General features: G+C 42.6%; 1 protein-coding gene across 3 annotated transcripts in view; it reads right to left on the reverse strand.

Moving 5' to 3' along the window:
* Nucleotides 1-4,753: 4,753 nt before the first annotated feature.
* The window catches only part of NEURL1 (neuralized E3 ubiquitin protein ligase 1), a 232,303-nt gene continuing 214,354 nt past the window's right edge, over nucleotides 4,754-22,702 (reverse strand). For all 3 annotated transcript variants that reach the window (XM_060241726.1, XM_060241728.1, XM_060241727.1), the window contains exons 5-6: nucleotides 6,987-7,133; nucleotides 4,754-6,159 (exon numbers count right to left, since the gene is read on the reverse strand). In XM_060241726.1, coding sequence (XP_060097709.1) covers nucleotides 5,918-6,159; nucleotides 6,987-7,133 — 389 coding nt within the window. In that variant the 3' untranslated portion in view covers nucleotides 4,754-5,917. The remainder of the gene's footprint in view (nucleotides 6,160-6,986; nucleotides 7,134-22,702) is intronic.

The raw sequence follows: 22,702 nt of genomic DNA on the forward strand, positions 1-22,702 counted from the left end.
TTTCCCTCCGCCCTTTCATATACATCACAAGCTAATTATTTAGTTCCATCTTTTTTGTTGATTCATTTTCTCCCACTCATCCGCCTATGAAGTTCAGGACAGAGTATATGGTTAATCCTCCCCACTTTTTCCTCACAGTAACTTGGTGAGGAAGATTAGGCTCAAAGGGAGGATCTGGTCCCTGACTGTCCACTGAGAATCATGGATGAGTAGAGATTGGAACTTGTGATTTCTTCATCCTAATTTGATACTTTTACACGAAACCAGCTCTTTGCTTTTGTAGCAAAAGCCAAATAAACCAACTACAGTATGGACTTGCTCAGCCAACAAGGATAACAAATTGGGAGACAAGCAGTGGTCTGTAAGAGAACAAACCGTGTTGTTACTGGGAGGAAGAGAAGGGACTGTGCAAAGGGTCATTCATGCAGCACCAATCCAAAGTTTGGTAACATGGCCCTAGTACTTCACCTGACCCAAATTTGGTTTCTAGAGCCAGTCAATTTTTTTTTAATTTAAAAGTTCAAATGCTTGACTGTTTTCCAGCCAAAGAAAAATCCTTCTTTTATTCACAAGTTGCAGAAGCCATCTCTTGTGCACTGTAACAAGGGCTGGCCCTGCCACTAGGCAATTGCCTAGGGTGCCGGTGGACTGGGGGCTCTGAATTGGCCGCTCCCTATAAGACTTGGTGAGGCAGCAACCCAGTGGCTGCCTCTCCAAGTCCCTCTGCACCTCTCAGGAGTCTCCCATTCTTTCCTATGGACCTATAGGATAGAATTATTTCCCTCTCCAAGTCCCCCTGCACCTCTCAGGAGTCTCCCATTCTTTCCCATGGGCCCACAGGATAAAATGGAGGGATTGGGCCACCACTGCTGCATGACTCTAGACCCATGGGGAGATTTAAACTTTAAACCCCTTCTCTGGTATGCTGCTGCAGAGGGGCGCACAAAATTAGTTTTGCCTAGGGTGCAAAATGCTCCAGGGCCAGCCCTGAGTGTAACACCTTGGTGAAGCAAGTAATTTACACCTTGGATTTGATTTATTAACAAACATACATTTGTCAGCCTCATCCTTTTTATTGGGTGTTACTAGTTTGTGTTGCGGCTGGAGGAGGAAGAATATTTTGGGTTTTTTACTTGAAATATTACTCTTTTTTGCAAACACTAATAGCTGGTCAGTGCAACTACCAACAACTGGGTAGGGTGAAAGCAGCCACCCCTTAATGGAGCAAGTCCTATAGACACCATTTGCTAGATCCTGGGAATAACTGAATTCCCTTGTCCTTGCAGTTAAGAGCTCTGATCCAGTACAGTGGTTTCCCTTAACTGGTTCAGGTTGATATAGGTGTTTGGTGCCACCAGGGGTCATTTTGTAGAGAGGTACCAGAGCTTATTAGCACAGCTCATTTGCATATGCCACACACCCTTGATGTCACCAGAAGGTGTACTAAATTATATCAGCTCAGCATCTAACTTAAAATGCATCTTGAATTATAATTCTCATAATATAACCTCCCATCATACTTTTAAAATTACTTTCTCCTATGTGGCCACAGTGGCATTAGGAAGATTTCCATCTGTCTGCTTTATATATTTTGGTCATTTTGTGGGGGGAAATATTAGATAGTTTGTCAAATCTTAGAGTTCAGCAAAATTCTCACAAGGGTTTTTTTTAACAATGGAGCCCAAAAGCAAGTATTTGGGTGTGTGGGGGGGCGGGTGTGGATCACAATAAAACTTAAAGGTTCTGTAGCTCTGCTCCTGTGAGCTCCTGCCCAAAATGAGGCCTGGGTGCTACCCCTTTTAGTTAAGGGAAAAGAGAGAACAAGGAACTTCAGATCCACTCCCCCCACCCCCCATCAAATAGGAGACTGGGGCTAGCAGTTTTGACTACGCCATCTAGCAGCTCAGTGGAGAGGTGCACGCACTCCATGGGCTGACATGAATTTTGGGATCAGGACCAGCTAATCAGGCATTCAAGAGAAAGCAACATTTTATCCTGATAGTATTTTCTGAGATAAGTCTGTTTTAATAGCCACCTAGCAGTGATGCCCAAAGGGTTTTTAATAAATGTATTTGCTAGCAAGTATCTCCTCTGGCAGAAATATTTTCCCCCATGCACAATAGCAGCATCAACTATACACAGCATTTTCATTATGAAAAACATAATCTCACACAGGCTCAGGTTGCTAGTTTCAATGGAACATTGTCCAAGAAGAAACCTGGGATGAAACTCCCCAGAACACTTTCTCATATTAAAATACATTATAGAAACATGTGAATACCAAATGGCAACAATCTGGTGAGCCCAGAAGTTCTTGGTACTAGAAGCTTCAGACAAATTATATCACCTCTACCACTAAAATATTGTGTTGCTTCTTCCTATTTACCACCTGTGGATATGTCACAATCAAAACATTTAAAAGGCATGAATTTATCTGAATTGCTATAGTTTCTTTATCCAGGGCCAAGCTCTGGCCACTTGCTGCTTGGCATGGCCAATGTTTGTGCCCCCGTGCTATTAATATGAATCTGGATCCCAGAGCCCAACATGTATATCAGAGGCCAGTCAAGGCTTCTGTGACTGCAAGCTACCCCATTCATTTATTAGGAAAATAAGCTGTTCCAGGGGAGAAGTTCCATGCTCATTCAAGAATATAAATAACTCACTGGATCAGTATGATCATGATGGGCACAAAAATTCCAGTAGTACCATCCCTACATCCTCCCCAGATAACTGGCAATACTCACTGTATCTCGCTAATGTTATTTTATAGCTAGCAGTTTTTATGCTGTCACTGACTTCCATGAAATGAGTTACAAAAGTATAGAAATCTGATCTATCCTTGTTTATTCAGAAATAAGTCCCACTGGTTTTAGTAGAGTTTACTCTCAAATAAGTATACACAGGGCAACAGCCTAAGAGTGTGATTCTCGTATTTGCTGACTCCCCTTGACTTATAGCACATCAGTGAGACTGAAGGTATATTCAGGCAGATTTAGATTGCAGTCACTACACTGAACTGAACATGAGTGCACCCTTGCTAGATCCAGGTTCAGATGGTTTTAAAATATCACAACAGAAGGAAAGGTCTCCTAGCTGAGTGGTACTGATTAAATTCTGAAGTGTAAATATGTATTCCTGTCCTGTCTACACCTGGTCCTCTTAAGGACAGACACAAGCTTAGGCTCTGATTCTTTCTTTTAAAATGCTTTATTGCATACACTTGACATCACAGGATGCCAGGTACAAGCTATGGATGAGATGCAAAGTTGCCTGGAAAAAGAGTGTAGTGAGCAACTACAGATGCACATCTCAGTCCAAGCAAGACTTCTTGTGTGCTTTTTTCAGGCATTTTCTGAGTGAAGCCCAATGTGAACTCTTAGGCACCGAGGCTTCCATTTCTGACTTGTAATGAGCCCAGCTATAAGTTTTCTTCATGCAAGTGCTCCTTTAATAAGTCACCAGCTTAGACCTTCTCTGAACTGTTAAGCGTGTGTCTCAATAGCTTGCACAACCTGGACTATATTGATAAATGCCTATTGGCATGATAATTGCAATTTGCAAGCAAATGCCTGAAAAGCCTGTGCACCTTGGCTTCCAGCATGTCATTAATTGGTCACATGCAAACACTGGGTTGGATCCAGACTAATTTTTCCACTAACAGAAGGGCTGGGATAATCTCCAACAACTTCCTGCTGCAGACCCCCAATCTGCCTCTCATGCTGTTTCTAAGGATCCTGTGTTCCCCAGAAGCAGCATTTCAAGGAAATCAGTGGGCTGCTGTGAGAATATTCAGTTTCATTGACAAAAGTACCTTACATCAGTAGAAATTTTAGTCTTGATCCAGCCCATTCAGAATATCTACAGAAACACTCCAGAATCTGAATCCAGCCCACAGCAGTAAATGTTTATGACTACCATGGACTGAGAGTCAGAATGGGCAGGCTTGCTGTTTCGATGTGGCATACACAGGCAGGCATGCGAGTAGACCCAAAGAGATGCACTTTCATCAAAGAGATTGGTAGCATAGGTGGCAAATAGGAAGAGGAGACATATATCTTACCAATGTACATCTTCACTGCCTGTCCTGAAGGTGGCTTCTTGAATCCCAGAGCAAAACTGTAGGATGCAGCTGGGAGTTTTTGAGAAAGGAAATAATTTTATTTCCTTCAGGACAATACCTTCGGTGAGCATGGGAAGCCAAGCATGCAGCCCAGGGAACCAGTGCTGAGTGCAGTTGTTTGTGTATTTAGAGGGCAGGGACTGGAAAACCCAGTCCAGTTTGGGTAAGGGGGTTGGGTTACTTGATTGGAATTACCTCTCAGTCTCTCTAACTCTGCTTAACTTTGTGGACAAGGTCAAAGTCTTTCTGCCTTTTTTTCCTCCCAAATGGTTGCCATTGGAGGGGGGGGGGGAGACCCAATACCACGCTTGTCCCTCTGACAGTCCTCTCTTTTTATGCACCTGTGTCCTGTCTAACTGTGCATTTGTTGCTTAGAATCAAGCTCACCCCCCAAATTCTCCCCTCCCCTAGCAAAGAGTTGAACTGTGGACTTCTCCCAACCATGATGATCTACAGCATTTCAAACATGGTAAATCTGCTTAGAGTTAAGTGGTGATGGAGCTGCAGTTTCTGTTTTAGTCTTTTATCTAATGAAAGGGAGAAAACAGTGGACCAGCAAAGGATGAGGCATTGTGCTTGTCCATCCTGGTATAACCTGCTGCAACAGACACTGAAAGAAAACACCAAGAATGCAGTCACATCAGACATATTCAGAACAGTGTAGGCAAGAGAAACCAGGTCTATGGTCCTTCACATGATGGGAAGAGTGCCTTCAGAATCCTTCATTTAACCAAGTAAGCATATAAAAGTAACCAAAAAAAACCCCACTTCCAATTCTGATCTCTCTCTCTTGATAACTAAATACATCAAGCTCTGTGATACACATTCACTTTGGCCAGAAGTTCTTGAATTTCCAGTGAATTTACTTTCCTTCTAAGTTGAGGCAAATGCCCAATATCCCACTGAAGAGCCTTTGTGAACTTTTGTCCTTATGGCTTCTAATGATCTCCATGATTTTTAGACAGCAGGTGTAAGTGGAACCCTTTAGCCTTTGAATCCAGCCACTGATGCAATTCTCAAGAAAGGTGAAGGGGAGAAAAAGAGGCAATAGAAGGGAAGCCAGGGATGAAGGAATTGATGGCATGTGCAGGAATAAAACCATCTGCTGCCAAAGGTAGGGGTGGGGAGGAGAGCTGCAGGCTGGAAAGGAAGAGAAGGGAGAACCTGTGGAAAGTAGAATGAGAAAGTTGTAAAGTACACATACACACACACCCTGTGCCATGGGCAGCACAGAATGCATATAACTGATACTTATGGGGGGGAGAAGGGGGTCCAGTTGCCACTGATGACTGTTGGGAGAACAGTGACTGTTCTTGCTACACCAGAAGACTGGAAAACTGAGAAAGAATATTTCCAGGTGGGTTTTCCTGCCCCCAGAGTGGTTTTAGTGTTCAAATGACCTTTTCCTTTTCCATTGGGCTTCCAAACTGGGCAAGCTACCATGCCCAAGCACAATCCAATTATATTTGCATTCCTTCCTTGTTTACTTCTTGCAGTATCCCAGTGGAGGGAAGGCAGGAAAAGTAGGGAGGTGCAGGGAAAGTAAGGGAAGGCATGGCATCCATTCTTTCTTGGGGGCTGCACATCTAAGGGTTGGCAGTAACTCTCTGCTAGGTAACTGGGGCGGAAGAAATCTGTAATCCTCAAAACTCTGGGTTTTGCCCACATGCTGCAAAGTTCAAAATGCAAGACTTGTGTGAAGATGGGGGAAACTGGCTGCTAGAACAGCCCTTTCCCATGTCTCAGTGTCATAAAGCAGATCTCCCCAGCCCCTACCCTTTATGACATGCTTGTCTAAGTGCTGCGATAGGTCTTGATGATGTCCTTGATGGCACGTCTGCAAATAGGACAACAGGCATTGGCCATCTTCTTGAGTTTGAGCCCACATGTGTAGCAGAGACACATATGTCCACAGGAGTAAATCACGGTGTCCACCATGTTCTCATAGCAGATGGTGCACTCGTCATTCCAGGACCCTGAGATGGAAGGGGAAAGAGGAGATTCTGGCATGCTGACTGGTGAGTTGGGAGCAGTGCCTGAAATATAAGAAATGCTGTTATTCTTTTATCAACCCAATTCTGATATTAAAAATAGGACTCTGGGGCCAAAGCACCAGATGCTAGGGGTGCACAGCAAAATGTGGGGATCACCTGTCATAACCCTTTTAGTTAAACTCTAGAACACATCCATCAGATCATTGTCAATAGATGGATTCTACTAAGGCAAAGATTATCAAAGATTTCAGGTTTTCATGGCTGGTAACATCATTAGGGTTTGTAGAATCTTTCGGGATCAAGTGCCGTGTTCTACGAAACGTCTGGAAGGAAAACTTTCTCCAGTAGAACACAGCACTTGATCCCGAAAGATTCTACAAACCCTAAGGCAAAGACTGTTTATACCCATCCTGCTCTTCAAAAAATCCCAAGCCTGGCTCCTAGGAGGGCTTAAACATAAACATTTACTGTACATTCAAAAGTATAGTCCTAAATATCCTTACCAAACAGCTGATTTTGCCTTCTTATAAGGACTACGTGCACACTCTTCCCTGTAATTCCATGTGCATTATCTCAGATCAGACCCCTCATGTTCCATAGACATTCTTTTGCCAATTTCATGTTGTTTGATGAATGATCTTGGCATTTGATTATTTTGAAAACTATATAAATAAAATTTTTGTTTGCTATTGTGATTTCAAATTTTGAAAATTATCAAGAGAAACTTCTGGTCCTTAAATTTTGTGGAAGCTGATTAACTCTTTCACACAGACATCTTTTAAAGAAAGGAAAAGAATTTAGGATCGGTCTCTTCCAGGGTGTAGTATTGAAACTAGAAAGGGGTGCAAATCTGAATAGTCCTTACTTACCACTAATTGAGCTGCCAAGTGGGCCAGAACCACAAGTACTCAGAATGGGATCAGAAACTCCACTGCAGAGGATGGAGGGCGAGTTTGGAGATGAAGTAGGTGAACTTGGTGCAGATGGGCCCAGTCGCTCAGCCATGAGAGTAGAACCTGCACAAGAAAGGGAAACTCTGATTGAGTTTTACTGGAATGGGCTCCAAGATATGCTTCACAACATGGCTAGTGTCATCATAATCAAATAGGGAAAGTGTGTGGCATGATAAGTAAAGTCTGGATCTGCTGAGATTTAAGTCCCAGGATTATTACAAAAAGAGAAAATATAAGAAGGTGGGTTTGGTGGCTGCATTTATCCCACTTACCTCCACTGAATAGTAACTAATACACTTTCCTCAGCATTTGACCAAGAGAAAGATTATCATTCCTGAGCAGGGAGCCACCTGATCTCCTGAACATGCATCTATGAAATTGCCCCCATGGCAATGAAAGCTACTAGTCATAAGATGGCTTGTTCCAAAGTTAGAATTGGGAAGTGAAAGCTGATGGTCATTAACCAAGGTTCAAAAGACCGCAGTTATTTTAAAAAATCTCTAGGACTCATAGCTGTATTGTACTTCCAATGAAAACATTAATCAATCACACATTATATTTCTGTTGGCCCATGCCCACTTATTTTGGTTTATATGGAACCTATTACACTTGCTTGAGCTTTCTTTTAAGGAAACCAAACACAATAGGGCCAAGACAAACTTCAAGTACACACACACACACACACACACAAAGAAACTCTGGACATGCAGTGCAAACAATTTAACATATTTCTCAGTGCGGAAATGTACAAGTTGTCCTTGCATTCAGAGCTTATCAGGTAGGGGTGCCAGGCCAAATCTGAACAGGGTTCCTAACCTTTTAGCAGTAGCAGAGAGGGAAAATTCTAGTGTGCCGTGCACTGGTTATTGTATCACAAACACACTCTGATTTAAAAAGCCACAACTAGTGAAATTCTTCCTTGTATGGATTTCTTGCCTGACCTGGGTAGCCTAAGCTAGCCTGATCTCATCAGATCACATAAGCTGTGCAAGGTCAGCCCTGGTTAGTATTTGGATGGGAGACCACCAAGAAATACCAGGGTCATAACGCAATGGTAGTAGGCAATGACAAACCATCTCTGAACATCTCTTTTCTTGAAAATCTCACAGAGTCACTATAAACAACTATGACTTGACAACAAAAAAGAAGAATCTCTTAAAGGTACTCTCAGAGTCTAGACTTGGCAGTTCTACATACAAATAGAAAGCAAGAGTAACATCCAACCTGAGGAAACATTCTGAAGATTCTGAAAACCCACAACCTCTTATGTGTTCATTTGGATTTTCCTAATTACATAATACGTGTTATTATGATTGTATTTTAGGGTTTTAGATTTTACTTTTGGACCAGCACAACTGCTAACAGCTTTTCTCATCCTCCTTTCCCTAGCTCATGGGACTTACATTACCGTATTCAAGTTACATTCTGGAGTTTGTTCTCCTGAAATAAACTTCATAACAATGCATCTGTGATTTTTCAACTTAACTTGTTGCCATAGTTGGTTTAGCAAGATACAGTCTCTTAATTTTGAATTTACAGTTTGGAGACAAAAGGTAATAAAATGATAAATGTTTCCATGTAGCACTCCAAATGCCAAGATCACTGAGAACAATGTTCTGAGAAAATGCGGCTGTTACTAATAGGTTGTTACTCAACAGCAAATATTAGCTAATCATGGCAGTCCTGGGCTATTTTATCCTGGCAACGGCGCAGTTCAGCTTTTGTAGTTTGTGTGTAGACTGATCACCATCAGTTCAATAATGGAGAAGAAGAGGGAAATGATAGCCTCTAGCTCAAAAATCAGCAGGGCTGGCGACTCCCAACCAAGCTCACAGCAGAATTTGTTTTCCTTTGAAGGCTAGCATTGATCTGTTTTAGATAGCGCCATTTCCATGAATCCTCCCTCTGCTACCTCAACTGCAAAGAAACAAAACATAGAAGGAAAACTGCTCTCATCCTTTCAACTGCCCAATATGGTTTGATTTATGAAATTCTAATGTTAGCAATGAGCTAGGGAGAGAGTTTGTTTTGAACTAAGAATCCTTTGTTTCCTTTGGCCAACAGAGAGTGGGAGGGCCAGACCACTGTGGTGCATAAAGAAGGTCACGGATTTAGTTCCTGGTATCTCTGACTACTAACTGGTAGTCCTTCACCCCTGCTCCTTAGATATATATAACTGGCCCACATTTACAAGACACTGTAAGATCCAAGTGATAAGAGTTTCCCAGCATCTTTTTAAGCACAATTATAGCTGTGCAGGGATCCAATTCAGACTGGGGTTATGCAAAGGTAAGGAAGGGTGGGATTAATCCTTCCACCTGCGCAGTTTTCCCAGTCTAAACCAGGATCCCTACTCTGTTATATCCTTTAAAATAAAAAAAAAACAGTTTGGCAAAAGGAAGTACCAGTATGTAACAGGAGTATGGTGACCTTGTTGACTTATGAAACCATGCACATGTGTATGGGTTAAATCCACATTTATGCATGCCCTGGGTTTTAATCAACTTCTGTAATTGTGAAATTTTTAAAAATGCTGGGAGATCTGTAATCTCTATCATATCTAGTTTGACCCACAAATTCTTTCCCTATTCACCCATGCTCATCTGCCTCAACTCCCATTATTCTTTCCCTTTCGTTATATTTCAGACTGTAAGCTTGTACTCCATAAAGGGGCATGCATGTTGATGGTGATATAGCTATAATAAATCACTAATGATATATACAATATACCAGGGCTTTTTTTGTAGCAGGAACTCCTTTGCATATTAGGCTGCACCCCACCCCCACCCCGATGTAGCCAATCCTCTAAGAGCTTACAGGGCTCTTCTTACAGGGCCTACTGAAAGCTCTTGGAGGAGTGGCTACATCAGGGGGTGTGGCCTAATATGCAAAGGAGTTCCTGCTACAAAAAAAGCCCTGCAATATACTATATACTGATATAGTAACATCAATACTATATCATAATAAGAATGGTAGCAGGGATGAGAAAGATCAGGCCTGAGATTCTGCAAGTCACATGAAGCTGTAGTAAGGAGATCTCCTGGTGCTGCTTGAAGAGGACTAGCATTGCACCAATGATGTCATTTCCACAGCAAATGTGTACATGATGTCACAATGTCAGGGCAATGCTCTAAGATTCACCCATTACTCTATGGTTTTAGGTAAATCCTGGAGTTTTGCCCCAACACAGCGACATCACTTTTAGGTTTGCATCAGAAATGACACTGCAGAGTTGATTATCCATTTTGTTGAGTCTCCCAGTGTCCATACTGGCTTCAAGCGCTCAGCTGCCAACTTTAAATTGTGATGGACTCATTCATCATCTGCTAATTTGTCCTCAAAGCAAAACTCCTTTCACTAAATGCAATTCTAATGATGATCAAAGACAGTATAACTCCAATGATGGTGCTTCTACAGTAGTCTTGTCCATAATGTGCTATAAGCAATGTTCCCTCTAAGCTGCAGAGTCTTGTGAGCAAAAATTCTACTTTGTGAGCTACTGGTATTAAAGTCGTGGCTACTGGCATTAAAGTTGTGAGCTCCTGCATAAATTATTGTGCTTTGCGGCCATCCTTCCTGAGCTAAGACAAAAATGTGTGAGTTGGAGGCTAAAAATCTATGAGCTAGCTCATGCTAACTCAGCTTAGAGGGAACACTGGCTATAACTAGAGCCAGTAGTTCACTACATCTTTGGAATTTGGCAGAAATGAAGAAGACTGGAAATCAAAAATTGCTGTCCAAAAATAATACCTATATTAAAGAAAATCTCCACATTACAGAGAACATACCCTATGAAACAGTCCAATGTGAGCTGCAAAGGACATTTATGTGTTAATTTAAAAAAAAAAAACTTCCCCATTTCTGGTGCCATGCTACATGCCCATGGAGCCCAATGCAACATTTTCCCCAATACATGTTCAGCCAGAGACTATTGGGCATATAGCAAAGCAATCACCCAAGCCACCCTGTATCTGCTGGCCACCCCAGTACAACGGCGGGCACCATTAAAACCAGCCTTTTAATTCTAACATATGTTGGATGCTAGTTTTTAATTAATAACTTTTATTTTTTTATTAATTTTATTTTGTAAGCTGCCTCTAGCAGGTTCTTAGAGTCATGGAATTAAAATGTTCTAAATAAATAAACAGTAGATCACAGACCACTGTGTCACCTAACATATGTATGGATATACATGGGAGTCTATAAAGGAAAAAAATGTAAACAGCCTCAAAAATGCAGGATGTGCAGGCTGAGAAATAATTATGTACAGTTCAAGCTTAATCAAAAATAGTAGAGAAGATTCACAATAAGTGATAAGTGTTATTTCCCAAGTTTTGTTAAGCTGATTAACACCTGTAATGGCTACAGAATAGCCATTACAGAAACAACCATTACATTCCTTAGCAATTTCAGATGCTAATCAGCTTAGCAAAATTGCATTATTGCCAATCTCAAAATGATCTCTGTACTATTCTTGATTACATTTGAATTTTACATAATTACATTATACCCTGTACCTCCTGCATTTCATTGACCCTGCCATCCACAATTTCTTTCTTTCATAATCTCATGTATTCTTCCAAACTCTTCCAAGCAAGAGTTCACCTTGGTTCTAGATCATAAAAGCTATTGCTAGAATAAAAACTGTGTTGCTTTAAAGATGCTGCAAGATGCTGTTTATTTCTTGCTGAAGCAGACTAATGCAGCTACCGCCCTGGAACTGGATGTGTGACCCCTTCATGCAGTGGGTGGCCTTTCAGGTATGTACACAGAAGCCCAGTCATGCTGAGCCTGGCTTCCATAATCCACTCTGGGGTTTTGGCAGAAAGGAAATATGTCATTCCAGGCTCTGTCAAAACGTTGCCAAGTGGGACTGGACAGTTCCACCCACTCCTAGTGAAGACTGAATAGTCTGTCTATGATGCTGCAACTTCCTTGTGCTATGTGTCTGCTTTACTGCTTCAGGATTGCCACAGACTCTCTCATTTGCTTCAGAACCTATGTTTTCCCCCCTCCCACCATTAATATTATGGGATGGTCTAGTATAGTCCTCTGTTTGTCCTAGTGACAGCTATCAGAATGTTCTGGAAGCTGACCCCACCCCCCGCATCTGTTCAGATGAAGAGAATTGTACTGTATATTGTAAACACCCTAGTCACGGGACAGCCCTCATCGCAGTTAATATACACACAACAAAGAGAGACATTAAACAGCAGCCAAGAAGTGTACAAAACAAAAGCCTTCCTTTCTGTCATATGTTTGGCCTAAATGAGGCTCCATCAACAGTATTGCTTATATCTCTGTGGATGAGAACCTACATACCCTCTTGCACCAAAAAACAAAGTTGCGGCCTGGGTGTTCTGCTGATGTTTCCTACAATAAACATGTAAAGTTTGAAGGGCTAACATGCATGTCAAAATATGCAGCAGCCACACCACAAGAAACTGCAACCAGTCTCAGCTCTCCCAGACCTTTGATCTCAGCTTATCCAGTCAAGTAAGGCTGCCACATAAAAGTGTTATATTGTCCTAAGTGCCCTTTAACAGCATGGAAGCTACCATGGGGAGTAACTGCACATCCAAGTAAAACTGACATCCAAGGTCACATAGTGCATGTCACAGCTCCTTCCCACTGCAGCACTGTTCCACGCAGCCATAAGTACAGCATTATAACTGGCAGGAATTGAAGCCTAGGCTTCTCCACCCAGGCCATGGTCAGACTGCCAAAGAATACTGGAGTTGCTACATAGAGAAAATAAATGGCAAGCCACTTCTATTCATCTCATGCCTTGAACACCCATGTGGGGGTTGCTATAAGTCAGTTGTGACTCAATAGCATCTTATTCTATGCAACCAAGTGACAAAGGAAGAAGACATGCTGAAGCAAGTCCCCTTACTAAATGCAATGTAGGACAGGACCTAGAGGTGCAGACGGAATATTGGTCCCAATACTCTGGAGAACTATAAGAGAGAAGGGAAAGCCCTATATGGAGAAAAAAAGGATTCTTATCAGTGGCCCACAAAATCTTCCGAACAGAAGGGATTCACAGGGGGAAGGGTGACTTCTTGTGAAGTGGGTAGAGGCAGGAAAAGAAGGAACAACTATAGACAAAATAGAAAGATCAGTCTGTCCCCCAAAGGTTACAGGCTTCTAAGAAATTCCTGCCTTTAGGTGCATAAGGAGTTCTTTTCCTTCTAAAATACCTTCCAACCAACACACCCCCCTAGTTTCAATCCCAAGAGGGCAGGGGCCCCAAGGAAACGTCCAGCCTGTCTCTTAGCAGTTTCTGAAATGGCAAACTTCTGATACTAATTCCAACCGAAGGAAAACTCAGGTGGCCCTGCCCACCAAAATCCTGGATACAGCAGGTGAGCACATGAACATCTAACCAGACAGTATATCCTATTGCAGATCCTGCCTGCTACCATTTGGTGAAAGTTACGGTCAAAGGACCAAGCCAATGTGCATGGGTAAATACATATCCTAATGAACCTTAGCTGTAAATCAGGAGATGTGCTTGTCTGAATGACAATTATCATTCTAAGTCAATCCATACTAAGTATGCATGAAATATTAATATGCACCCTCTTTTTGGAACAGTGCATCATTGATGAACTTTTCCATGTTTATCAATCATTATTCTTGGTGCTACTCAGATAAACTCATAAGCTACCACCATCTCTAGATACAGTGTTTTATATTTTGTGTAAGAAGTGCATATCATGGAATGACCCTCTCCAACTTTGCTTAAGGACAGGGCTTTTTTTGAGCAGGAACGCACAGGAACGCAGTTCCAGCTGGCTTGGTGTCGGGGTGTGTGGCCTAATATGCAAATGAATGTCTGCTGGACTTTTTCTACAAAATGCCCTATCTGGAACAATGGTGACATCAGGGGGGGTGGCCTAATATGCAAATGAGTTCCTGCTGGGCTTTTTCTACCAAAAAAGCCCTGCTTAAGGATATTATGGCAACATTCCCCTGAACCTTGACATCAACCGTCACAGCAAATAGCAGCTGATATTTGTTTTATTTGCTTGCCTTGATGACTGGCAGACAGACATATGCTATGTGCTATGGATGCCTGGACACACTGGCAGGAGGATTCGATTAACTTGTTTTTGATATTTCTGCCCAAGTGGCAGCAAATCACGATGGTCTAAGACTCTGTTCATTGGTTAAGTGGTCCACTTATATTTCACATTAAACTAGAAGTTTTATTTGTTATTATTGCTGTTATAATTATTTATTTCCATTTATTTATACCCCATCCCTCCTGTGAGCAACTAACTCAGCAAGGGGAGGTGACTCTGTCTTCACTGTTGTACTGGTGGCACTTGAATGAATCCAGGATGGTGGGGGAACTCGAAGCCTCATAAGATGGTAGTGGCAGGTGGGTGAATAACTGTAGAAGCCATAGTTGAAGGACCTTCATTTGTAGTTTGATGAATAAAATTACTGCTGTCATAGCAGTCATCATGCCCAAGAGACACTGAAGGGATAGAGCTATTGCTTCTAGGTGAATCTTGATCTGGCAAGCCAGTGCAATGATGGTTGTTGCCCTCTCCAGGGGAAGGAATGCCATGCAAGCTGTAGATTCAATTAGGGCACCAATGAACTGAACTTTCCTTGCATGTGTGAGATGAGCTTTTTTGTAATTTACATGAGGCCCAGGGAATGAAACAAAGTGAGGATTTTCTGAATATCTTCAAATTGTCCTGGAAGTCCACCACCAGAGGCCAATTGTATATATCCAGAGAGATCATTGTTCCCTTTAGTATGCCACCACAACCACCATCATTTTTGTGAACACTCTGAATGTGGTGGAAATCCAGAAGGGGAGCACTTTGTATTGGTAGTGATCCCCTCCCACTGTGAATCTCAGGAACTGTCAATGGTGGGGATACAAAATAGTTTAGTTTTAGTTTAGTTTATTTGTAATTTGTATCCTGCCCTTCCCACCAGGTGGCTCAGGGCGGCTTACAGCATAATCCCTTCCCTGAGTAGAGGGAAGGGATCCATCCAGATCCCTTTCCTGAGTAGAGGTAGGATACTTTGGAGCAAAGTCATTTGGAACATCATCAGTAGGTGATGAATTTGTTCAGAGCTCTCAAATCTATAATGTGGCATAGTCCACCATCCTTTCTGGGAACTGTACAGTATGGGGAATAGAAGTCAAAGCCCTGTGATATTGGGGGTACTGATTCTATGGTATCCTTCTCAAGGAAGGTCTTGGCCTCTTGTGGCAATATATCCATCCATCCATCCATCCATCCATCCATCCATCCATCCATCCATCCATCTATTTATTGCTCACAGACCATTTGGTCATAAGCAAATGACAATGAAATACAAAATTCATCAATAATATATATTTTACAGATTTTACAAAATAGACATTTAAAATCAGCAAAGTGCACAACATAAAACATCATTTCCCATTTTCTTAAAATCCTCCTTTTATCTCTTAAATCTAAACACTTCCAGAAGAAATGTTACAACTGAAACTGTGATGGTTAGATCAAAGCCACCAAGCAAATGCTGGAGCTTATTTGCCATAGGCAGATCAATATCGAAAATTAATGGGTTGATAAACTGTTTTCTTAAGTAAATATACCTTTGGCAAACAAAAAACACATGTTCTACAGTTTCAACAGAGCTGGATCCACAACAACATTTCTCAGAATAGGGCTTTCTCATGTAGCACCCACTAAGAACAGCAGTAGGGAGTACATTAAACCTGGCTAAAAAGAAGCCTCTTCTGTAGTCTGGAATGGTCAGAAAATCTATATAGGGACAATAGGACTTGGAGTATGTAAAACGAAAGAAAGCAGAAGAGCACACACAATGAGCATGAAAAATAGTGCTGTTTAATTCCCACTGAAAGGCAATATATCAGAAGGATAGTTACAAAATCTGGTGTTGAGAGTGTCTGAGCAAACTCTATCACATAACCTCACACGTGGAGAGGACCCATTTGTACAAAGTTATTCACTCCCATGCTGGTAGAAAGCCATGGTGGTAGGAGATGTGTCTGGTGTGAGGAGGCTATGGGTGGAGACAGGTCTGGTGGGGCATGGACAGAGAAGTCAGACCCTGTTTTAGTCAGTCTTAGTGCTTTTCAATCTAGGTCATGGGTGGCCAACGGTAACTCTCCAGATTTTTTTTGCCTACAACTCCCATCAGCCCCAGCCAGCATGGCCAACGGCTGGGGCTGATGGGAGTTGTAGGCAAAAACATCTGGAGAGCTACCGATGGCCACCCCTGATCTAAGTGGTTGTTGCAAAGACTGGGTGTATAAGAGGAATACTTGAAGGATTGCTACTGCCTACAGGATTAATCATGTGCCATTTGGACCACAAGTGGGACCAGGACCTGCTCTTGAGTGAACAAGACGGACCAGTTACCCCAAGGTTGCAACAAGTCTTAATGCTTTTGTCCATCTCTTGGAGGACTGTGTCAGTGGTGGAGCTGAACAGACCTTGTCTGTTGAATGGGAAGTCTTCAATATATGACTGGGTGTCCAGCTTAGGGGACATGGAGTGAGGCCAAGAATGTCTGCATAATGCAATTTCAGAAGTTATTGTTTAAGTGAAGATAGCAAGGATATTCTTAGATGAGTTTAGCTATTGTTTAGCTAGCAACATCCCTTCCCTTTGCAGTTGTCTGGCCATTAGCACTTCTCTTCCAGGAGCACTGGGACCACCTCTGAGAGTTGTTCCCAGAAGGAATATTGAAAGCAGGCCATGCAAGCCAAGTAGTGGTCTTGATCCCTAAGGCTCCCATGGAATAATTTGTGACCCAGAGAATCAAGCTACTTCCCCTCTTTGTGGAGGTTGAGTGAGTGTGTCTGCTTTTGGAGGCAGATGTTACTACCAGCAAACTGGTGTTTGAGTAGAAAGAAAAGAATTCTGCCCATATGTACTGGGTCCCAGTAGTCTTTGACCCAGTACATATGGTCCAGTCTTCATAAAGAGACCAGAGTGGATGCAGGCTTGTCTCAAGGAGCTTTAGCTGCCTGGACCATTACATTGGCCACAGGCAGTGAGATAGCAGCTGAGATGTTGAGCTGAACAATATCAAAGACCGAGTCTGTTACAGTTGGTTGTGGTTGTACAGTGGAAAGGCCCAGGAGCCATACGTTTGATCAGTTTGCCACACGTTTGATCAGTTTGCCACAAGATCTCAGGTCCTCAGATGAGGAGATGGTGGCATCCATGGTCACTTATCCTGTAGGTGACCAGTCAGTCTGAGAAGAGTGCTGCAGGGAGTCTTTCTTGTCTGAATCCCTGCTGGAGGCTGTGTCCAATTTGTCAGGGTTGGAATCTGAGGATTCAAGTACTGATGACTGTCAGTCAATGGCCAGTGGAGGTGCTGAGGCTGGTGGTGTCTTGGGCCTCTTGGTATCAGAGCCAGTGCAGAGTTAGTGTGTAAGGTCTTGTGGCTCTTACATTTGTGGGAGTGGTCTTTTGACTTTAATGGTTTTGGAGCCGATCATTTTTTGGGGTGCTCTTTATGGAGATCAGGATTGGTGTGAGTAAAGAGACTGTTGATCGCAGTCTTTGAGGGTCCAGGGGGGGTAGCCTAGGCAGTGCCGACTGTAGAAGAAATGCATCACAGAGACATTGTAATTGGTATTGGTCCCAAGGAATCAAAGATCCTGGCAATGAGAACCGCTAAGTCAAATGGAGGGGGGGGAAGAGAAGAGTGGAAGAGGAAGACAGTTAAGTCCCCAGTTTTTTAAAGAAAAGCAGAGAAAGTAGGGAAAGACGGGGCAGGAGAGGTAAAGAAGTCTTCAGACAACACTGTAAGGTGTTCACTAACCAAACCAGAGAATGACTGATCAGTATGGCAGTCAGAAGAGAACTGGCAGGATATGGAAGCCCCACCCCAGCAGGTATGCATAGTGGAGTTCCTGGACGTGTCTTGGGGTGGAGCACAGGAAAAAGCCTTGCTGGGTTTACTGACTGGATCAGGCACAGGCACTCATTTCCCACAGGTATGATGCACAGAGATCACAACAAAGATCAATAAGGTTTGCTGCTTTGGCCCTTTGTACCCACATATCAGCTGTGCTCCTAGATAATCGCCCAAAAGTAACAAAGATGATCACCCAAGCAGGAAAGGAATGGGATCAACTGGAACATTTTGACAAGCTCATCCAGTTTCTCCATGAGCCTAAGGGTAAATAAGCAACATGGAATAATTTACTTAGATACTGAAATATGTAAATATTTTCCAGGTGGAACATGGTAGCATAACTGTTGTGAGAAGAGGGGAGGCTCTTATAAAGTGTTCTGAAAACTGAATAATAGAATATGTTTGGCATCTACTTGTTTCAGAATAAAGCCAAAAATTCTGAGCAATAGAAAGGCTGACTAACCACCCATTACCCTTTTTCATTCCCAAGCAGAGTAAAATTCATTCCATTCTGCTCTCCTTGAGGCAACCTAATTCTTAATTGATAGATTTTGTTATTGTAATCCAGTTGTGCCAGATATATAAAAGAAGAAAGCTGTTCTGCAACCCAGTCCACATAGTTTTAGAGACCAAAAATAACATAACAAATAAGGGAAATCCAAATGCAATAAAATCTTTCCTGATAATGTCCTGCACACTTTTGAAATCTACTCCACATTTTGCTAGAAGAACAAACCTGGGTGTTATCAGAAAGTTTAGTCTATTCTGCTATTCTTGTAAGTAGGCAGAAAAACCAAACTCATTCCAGCATTCATACAAAGGAAAGGAAAGGTTTATTTGACCTGATAGGTACATCACAATTTAGAGAGAATGGTAAATTATCCTCTATCCAGATTAGTCAACACAGGCATGCAAGAGCCTGATAAGATAAGGGGGCTAATATATCACTACCAGGGGTTGTTTTGTAGAAAGATAGGTGGTGGAGCTCATCCAGGGATTGTTATGCAGCTGTACATACTATTCAATTGACAAGGAGGTGGAACTCTCAGAAGGAGGAGGTGGAACTCTCAGAAAGGTTCAGGAGCTGTGCTCCTGTGAGCTCCCACTGAATCTGAGGCCTGCTTACTACTAACACCTCATTTCATCCAAAGCTATTTTAATATTCTCACAATGAACACTTAATTTTCATTCTCTCATAATATAAACATTATATGAAACTTGAGTGGCATTATTTCACAGTACCTTCACATTGATTTTAAAAACCAAACATAATTTGTCCAATTTCAGTAGTCACGCCTGTCATCTCACATCTCTCTACCAAATGGCTAAGGACATGGAGGTTTCTGTACTTCTGGTTCAGTATAAGGCAATTTCATACATTCAAACTGCAACCATGCTCTCCCTTCCCCTATACTAGATTGTATGACAATAACTGGAATACAGGTTTTCCCCTCATATAGCATGGGAGATCCTTACATGGAAGTAGTCATCCATATATGTAGCTGATTGGATCTATTGTTTCAAAATAATAAGCAATAAACTAGGGGGGAGAGAGAATCTAGACACCAATATAAATCAAGACTTCAGGGGAAAAGACAAGATCAGCTAAAAACAGCAACATTTCTTCAGCAGAACCTGCAACGTCTAGCAAAGCTTGCTTCTTCTTCCTGTCATGGATTAACAATATTCATAAGTGACATCCCAAGACTAAAAGGCATTCCTAGTGTGAATTGTGAAAATACCTTTAGGAAGAAAGGCTAACACTGAACAGGGCCTGTTCAAAGCATGGTTCTCATCCCAGGCACTAGGCAAATTACACTCACTTCAGTTTAAATAATGCTAAAATAGAAAATCCGCTTGTGGCACTATGCAACATCAGAGCAAAGCCCTTTAGCAAAGATTAAGTCCCTTTGGACATTGCTTACAAATTAACATTACTAATGTATGCCTAATGTGCACGGCAAAATAAATTTAAAAAAACAATTTAAGCCTGATGGAAAACCTCATACAATATTTAACACAGCTAATGTTTTTCCAGGATGTGCTGAAAGCATCTAAAAATGTATTTAGACAGATACCAGAAACCCCAAAGAAGTTGCTTCCAAACAGATTTCTGCTCAAGTATTAAAGTGCCATTTGCCTTGAGGTTTGCTGAACACTTTAGACAGTGAAGTGCCTTAGAACACTGACCTGATAAATTTGGCCTGATAAATTTCTGTCTTTTTAATGAGTTTGTTTTCCAAAGAACAGAATTAAAAACATGGCTTATAAAATTTAGAGGTGCCCAGAGCAATCACCAATAAAAGGAAGAGATCTACTTGGTATATTTTTGCGCAGTCATGGGCTGCATTAGCCATTCCAAAATTTGTCTTGCAGGGGCTTCATTTTAAGCAACTGATTTTAATAGCATTTTTCAAAGATAGCAAAATTGCTGCAAGCCCTCCACAGGGCTTCGAAGCTCAAAAATGGCAGGTTGTCTCCAGATCACTCTCCTCAATGTATCCACCAAGTTTGGTCCACATTGGATTTCAGGGGAACTGAGTTACAGACCCCTAAAAATGTCATTCACTGCAATGCTTTTCAATAGGATGTCACCTCTGCTGGTTCAGAAGTGACAAAAACTGACCCAGGTGAGATAGGGTGCAGCCAGACGCACCATTAGTGGCGACAAAGCTCCATCTGGCTGACGGATAAAATGTGTTCGTTCAGACATCCACATCTGGCAATTGAGCGTCATCCAGGGTCATTCCGACTTGCTGCGGATCAGTGCCGCATTAATTTGACACTGCAGAAAGTCCGGCCCTTTTTCAAAACAGTGGCACAAAATCGGCTTTTTCCTATTTGGACAGCTTACGTGCGATACTGCCCCTTGGAATGTTTATTGCCCCTCCCACCTTTTTTTTTTTTTAAAGCCCCAGCAGTCATGCGCATTGCCAGATTATCCAGGAATCTGAGGTGACGCTTCTGCTTCTCCAATCAACACAGGATCGGGGGGGGGGGGGACGTTATCCCACTCTTCAGAACAGGAAAAAAAAATCTTTTTTTTCAATGTGGAGGATTTCCAGATATCATTATCACTTCCAATTTCTAGGAAATTAATTCCTGGCAGTTCCCTGGTTTGAATCCGCAATGTTAATTCCAGAAATTTTCCCCCTTCCCCCCCTGCCTCTGAAGCATTTTTTGATTTCCCACCTCCAAACAGTTGGGCGCATGTTGAATGGACCCCTCCCTTCCAGAAATCAACATCTGATCATGCATGCTCCAAGAAAAGAGCGTGATAGTTTTGGATGCTCAACAACAGAATGAGTCGCATTCTTGGATGCTCGTCTGAACAGCCCTGCTTCGAATCAATATTCAGCGGTTCAAATTTGAGCACTACACACCCGCTTTTAATGTGAGGTGTGGCCGCACCCCTAGAGGCCTTCAACGCACACAATTCCTCCCTGGGGTGACCCTCCACATGGCCCACATGTTACATGCATGTTAGATTTGGCGGGATCCAAGTAGCAGACCACCAAGCCAGGTGCATCCTGTTTTGGGGGGAAACTGTTTTGGGGGGAGTTGTCAGTGTCAGTTTGAGACACTACAGTGTGGACCTGGTTAAGCTACAGGCATCAGATTCCCAGAGTACTTCCCCAGGGATTACCCACAAGACTGCAGATGGCTGTGTCTTTTGGGGATTAGCCATCCAGCCCTGGTGACATGATGACTGATTGAGGCCAAGCCTTCCATCCTACCTGGAAAGGTGACAGGGACAACCAAGTCTGGCAACTAGGACTCACTGCACAGCTGTGGGACGGGGCACTGGACTAGCTAAGGGAATGTGTGGGAATATGTGGCAGAGGAGAAAGGATGCTTTTTTGGAGGAGCAGCAAGGGCACCCCACAGCCGGGGAAGAGGGCAGTTAGCCAAGCCCCCCAGAAATCTGTAGGTAGTTTGGGTACCTGAGTGGGAGAGGAGAGTGGAAACCCCCCAGGCAGAGACTCAAGCAATGCAGGAAGAAACGGGGTGCTTTTTGGAGGAGCAGAAAGGGGACCCCACAGTCAGGGAAGACAGCAGTTAGCCAGCCCCCCAGGCAGAGACTCAAGCTATGCAAGAAGAAATGGGGTGCTTTTTGGAGGAGCAGAAAGGGGACCCCACAGCCAGCATGCAGAGAAAAGGACAGTTTTCAGAACCCGCAACAGTCCATCCCCAAATCAAATCAAAACCATGTTTTAAACGAAAAAAAAAATCTATTCATGTTCCCCACTCCTCACAGCAAAGAAAAAGATGGGGGGGGGGAGAGAACTATTGCTCTGAATGCAAGGAAAGGAGAAAAAGGTGATTCTTTTACTCTGGCAGTTTGTATAGAGGTCAGGAGATTCAACAGGTTTCTCCGCCCACCCCAGTAATTCCCCCCCTCAGTCCACCAAAAGATATTCTTTCACACGCAAGAAGAACAAGACTTGCAAAAACTAGATGCAAACAGAGGACAGGAATGCACCTCCCGTGATTATATACATTCCCCCCCATCCTGAAGAAGTCAGATTGATGCCTGTCATTGGAAATCAGACTTGCCTGTCAGCTTCAGACTGTCACTATTGGTCCCTCGATTGCTGAAAATATTCCACTCATACCCACTTTTCAGCACGAAACTCCATGGGCAGAGTTTCTTTGCCAAGAGTGCACAAGAGGTTCTGAACCGGGCAGAAAGTTCGGAGACTTCCTTGTCCGAA

The sequence above is a fragment of the Heteronotia binoei genome, chromosome 6 (genome assembly GCF_032191835.1).
Source record: "Heteronotia binoei isolate CCM8104 ecotype False Entrance Well chromosome 6, APGP_CSIRO_Hbin_v1, whole genome shotgun sequence".
NCBI lineage: Eukaryota > Metazoa > Chordata > Lepidosauria > Squamata > Gekkonidae > Heteronotia > Heteronotia binoei.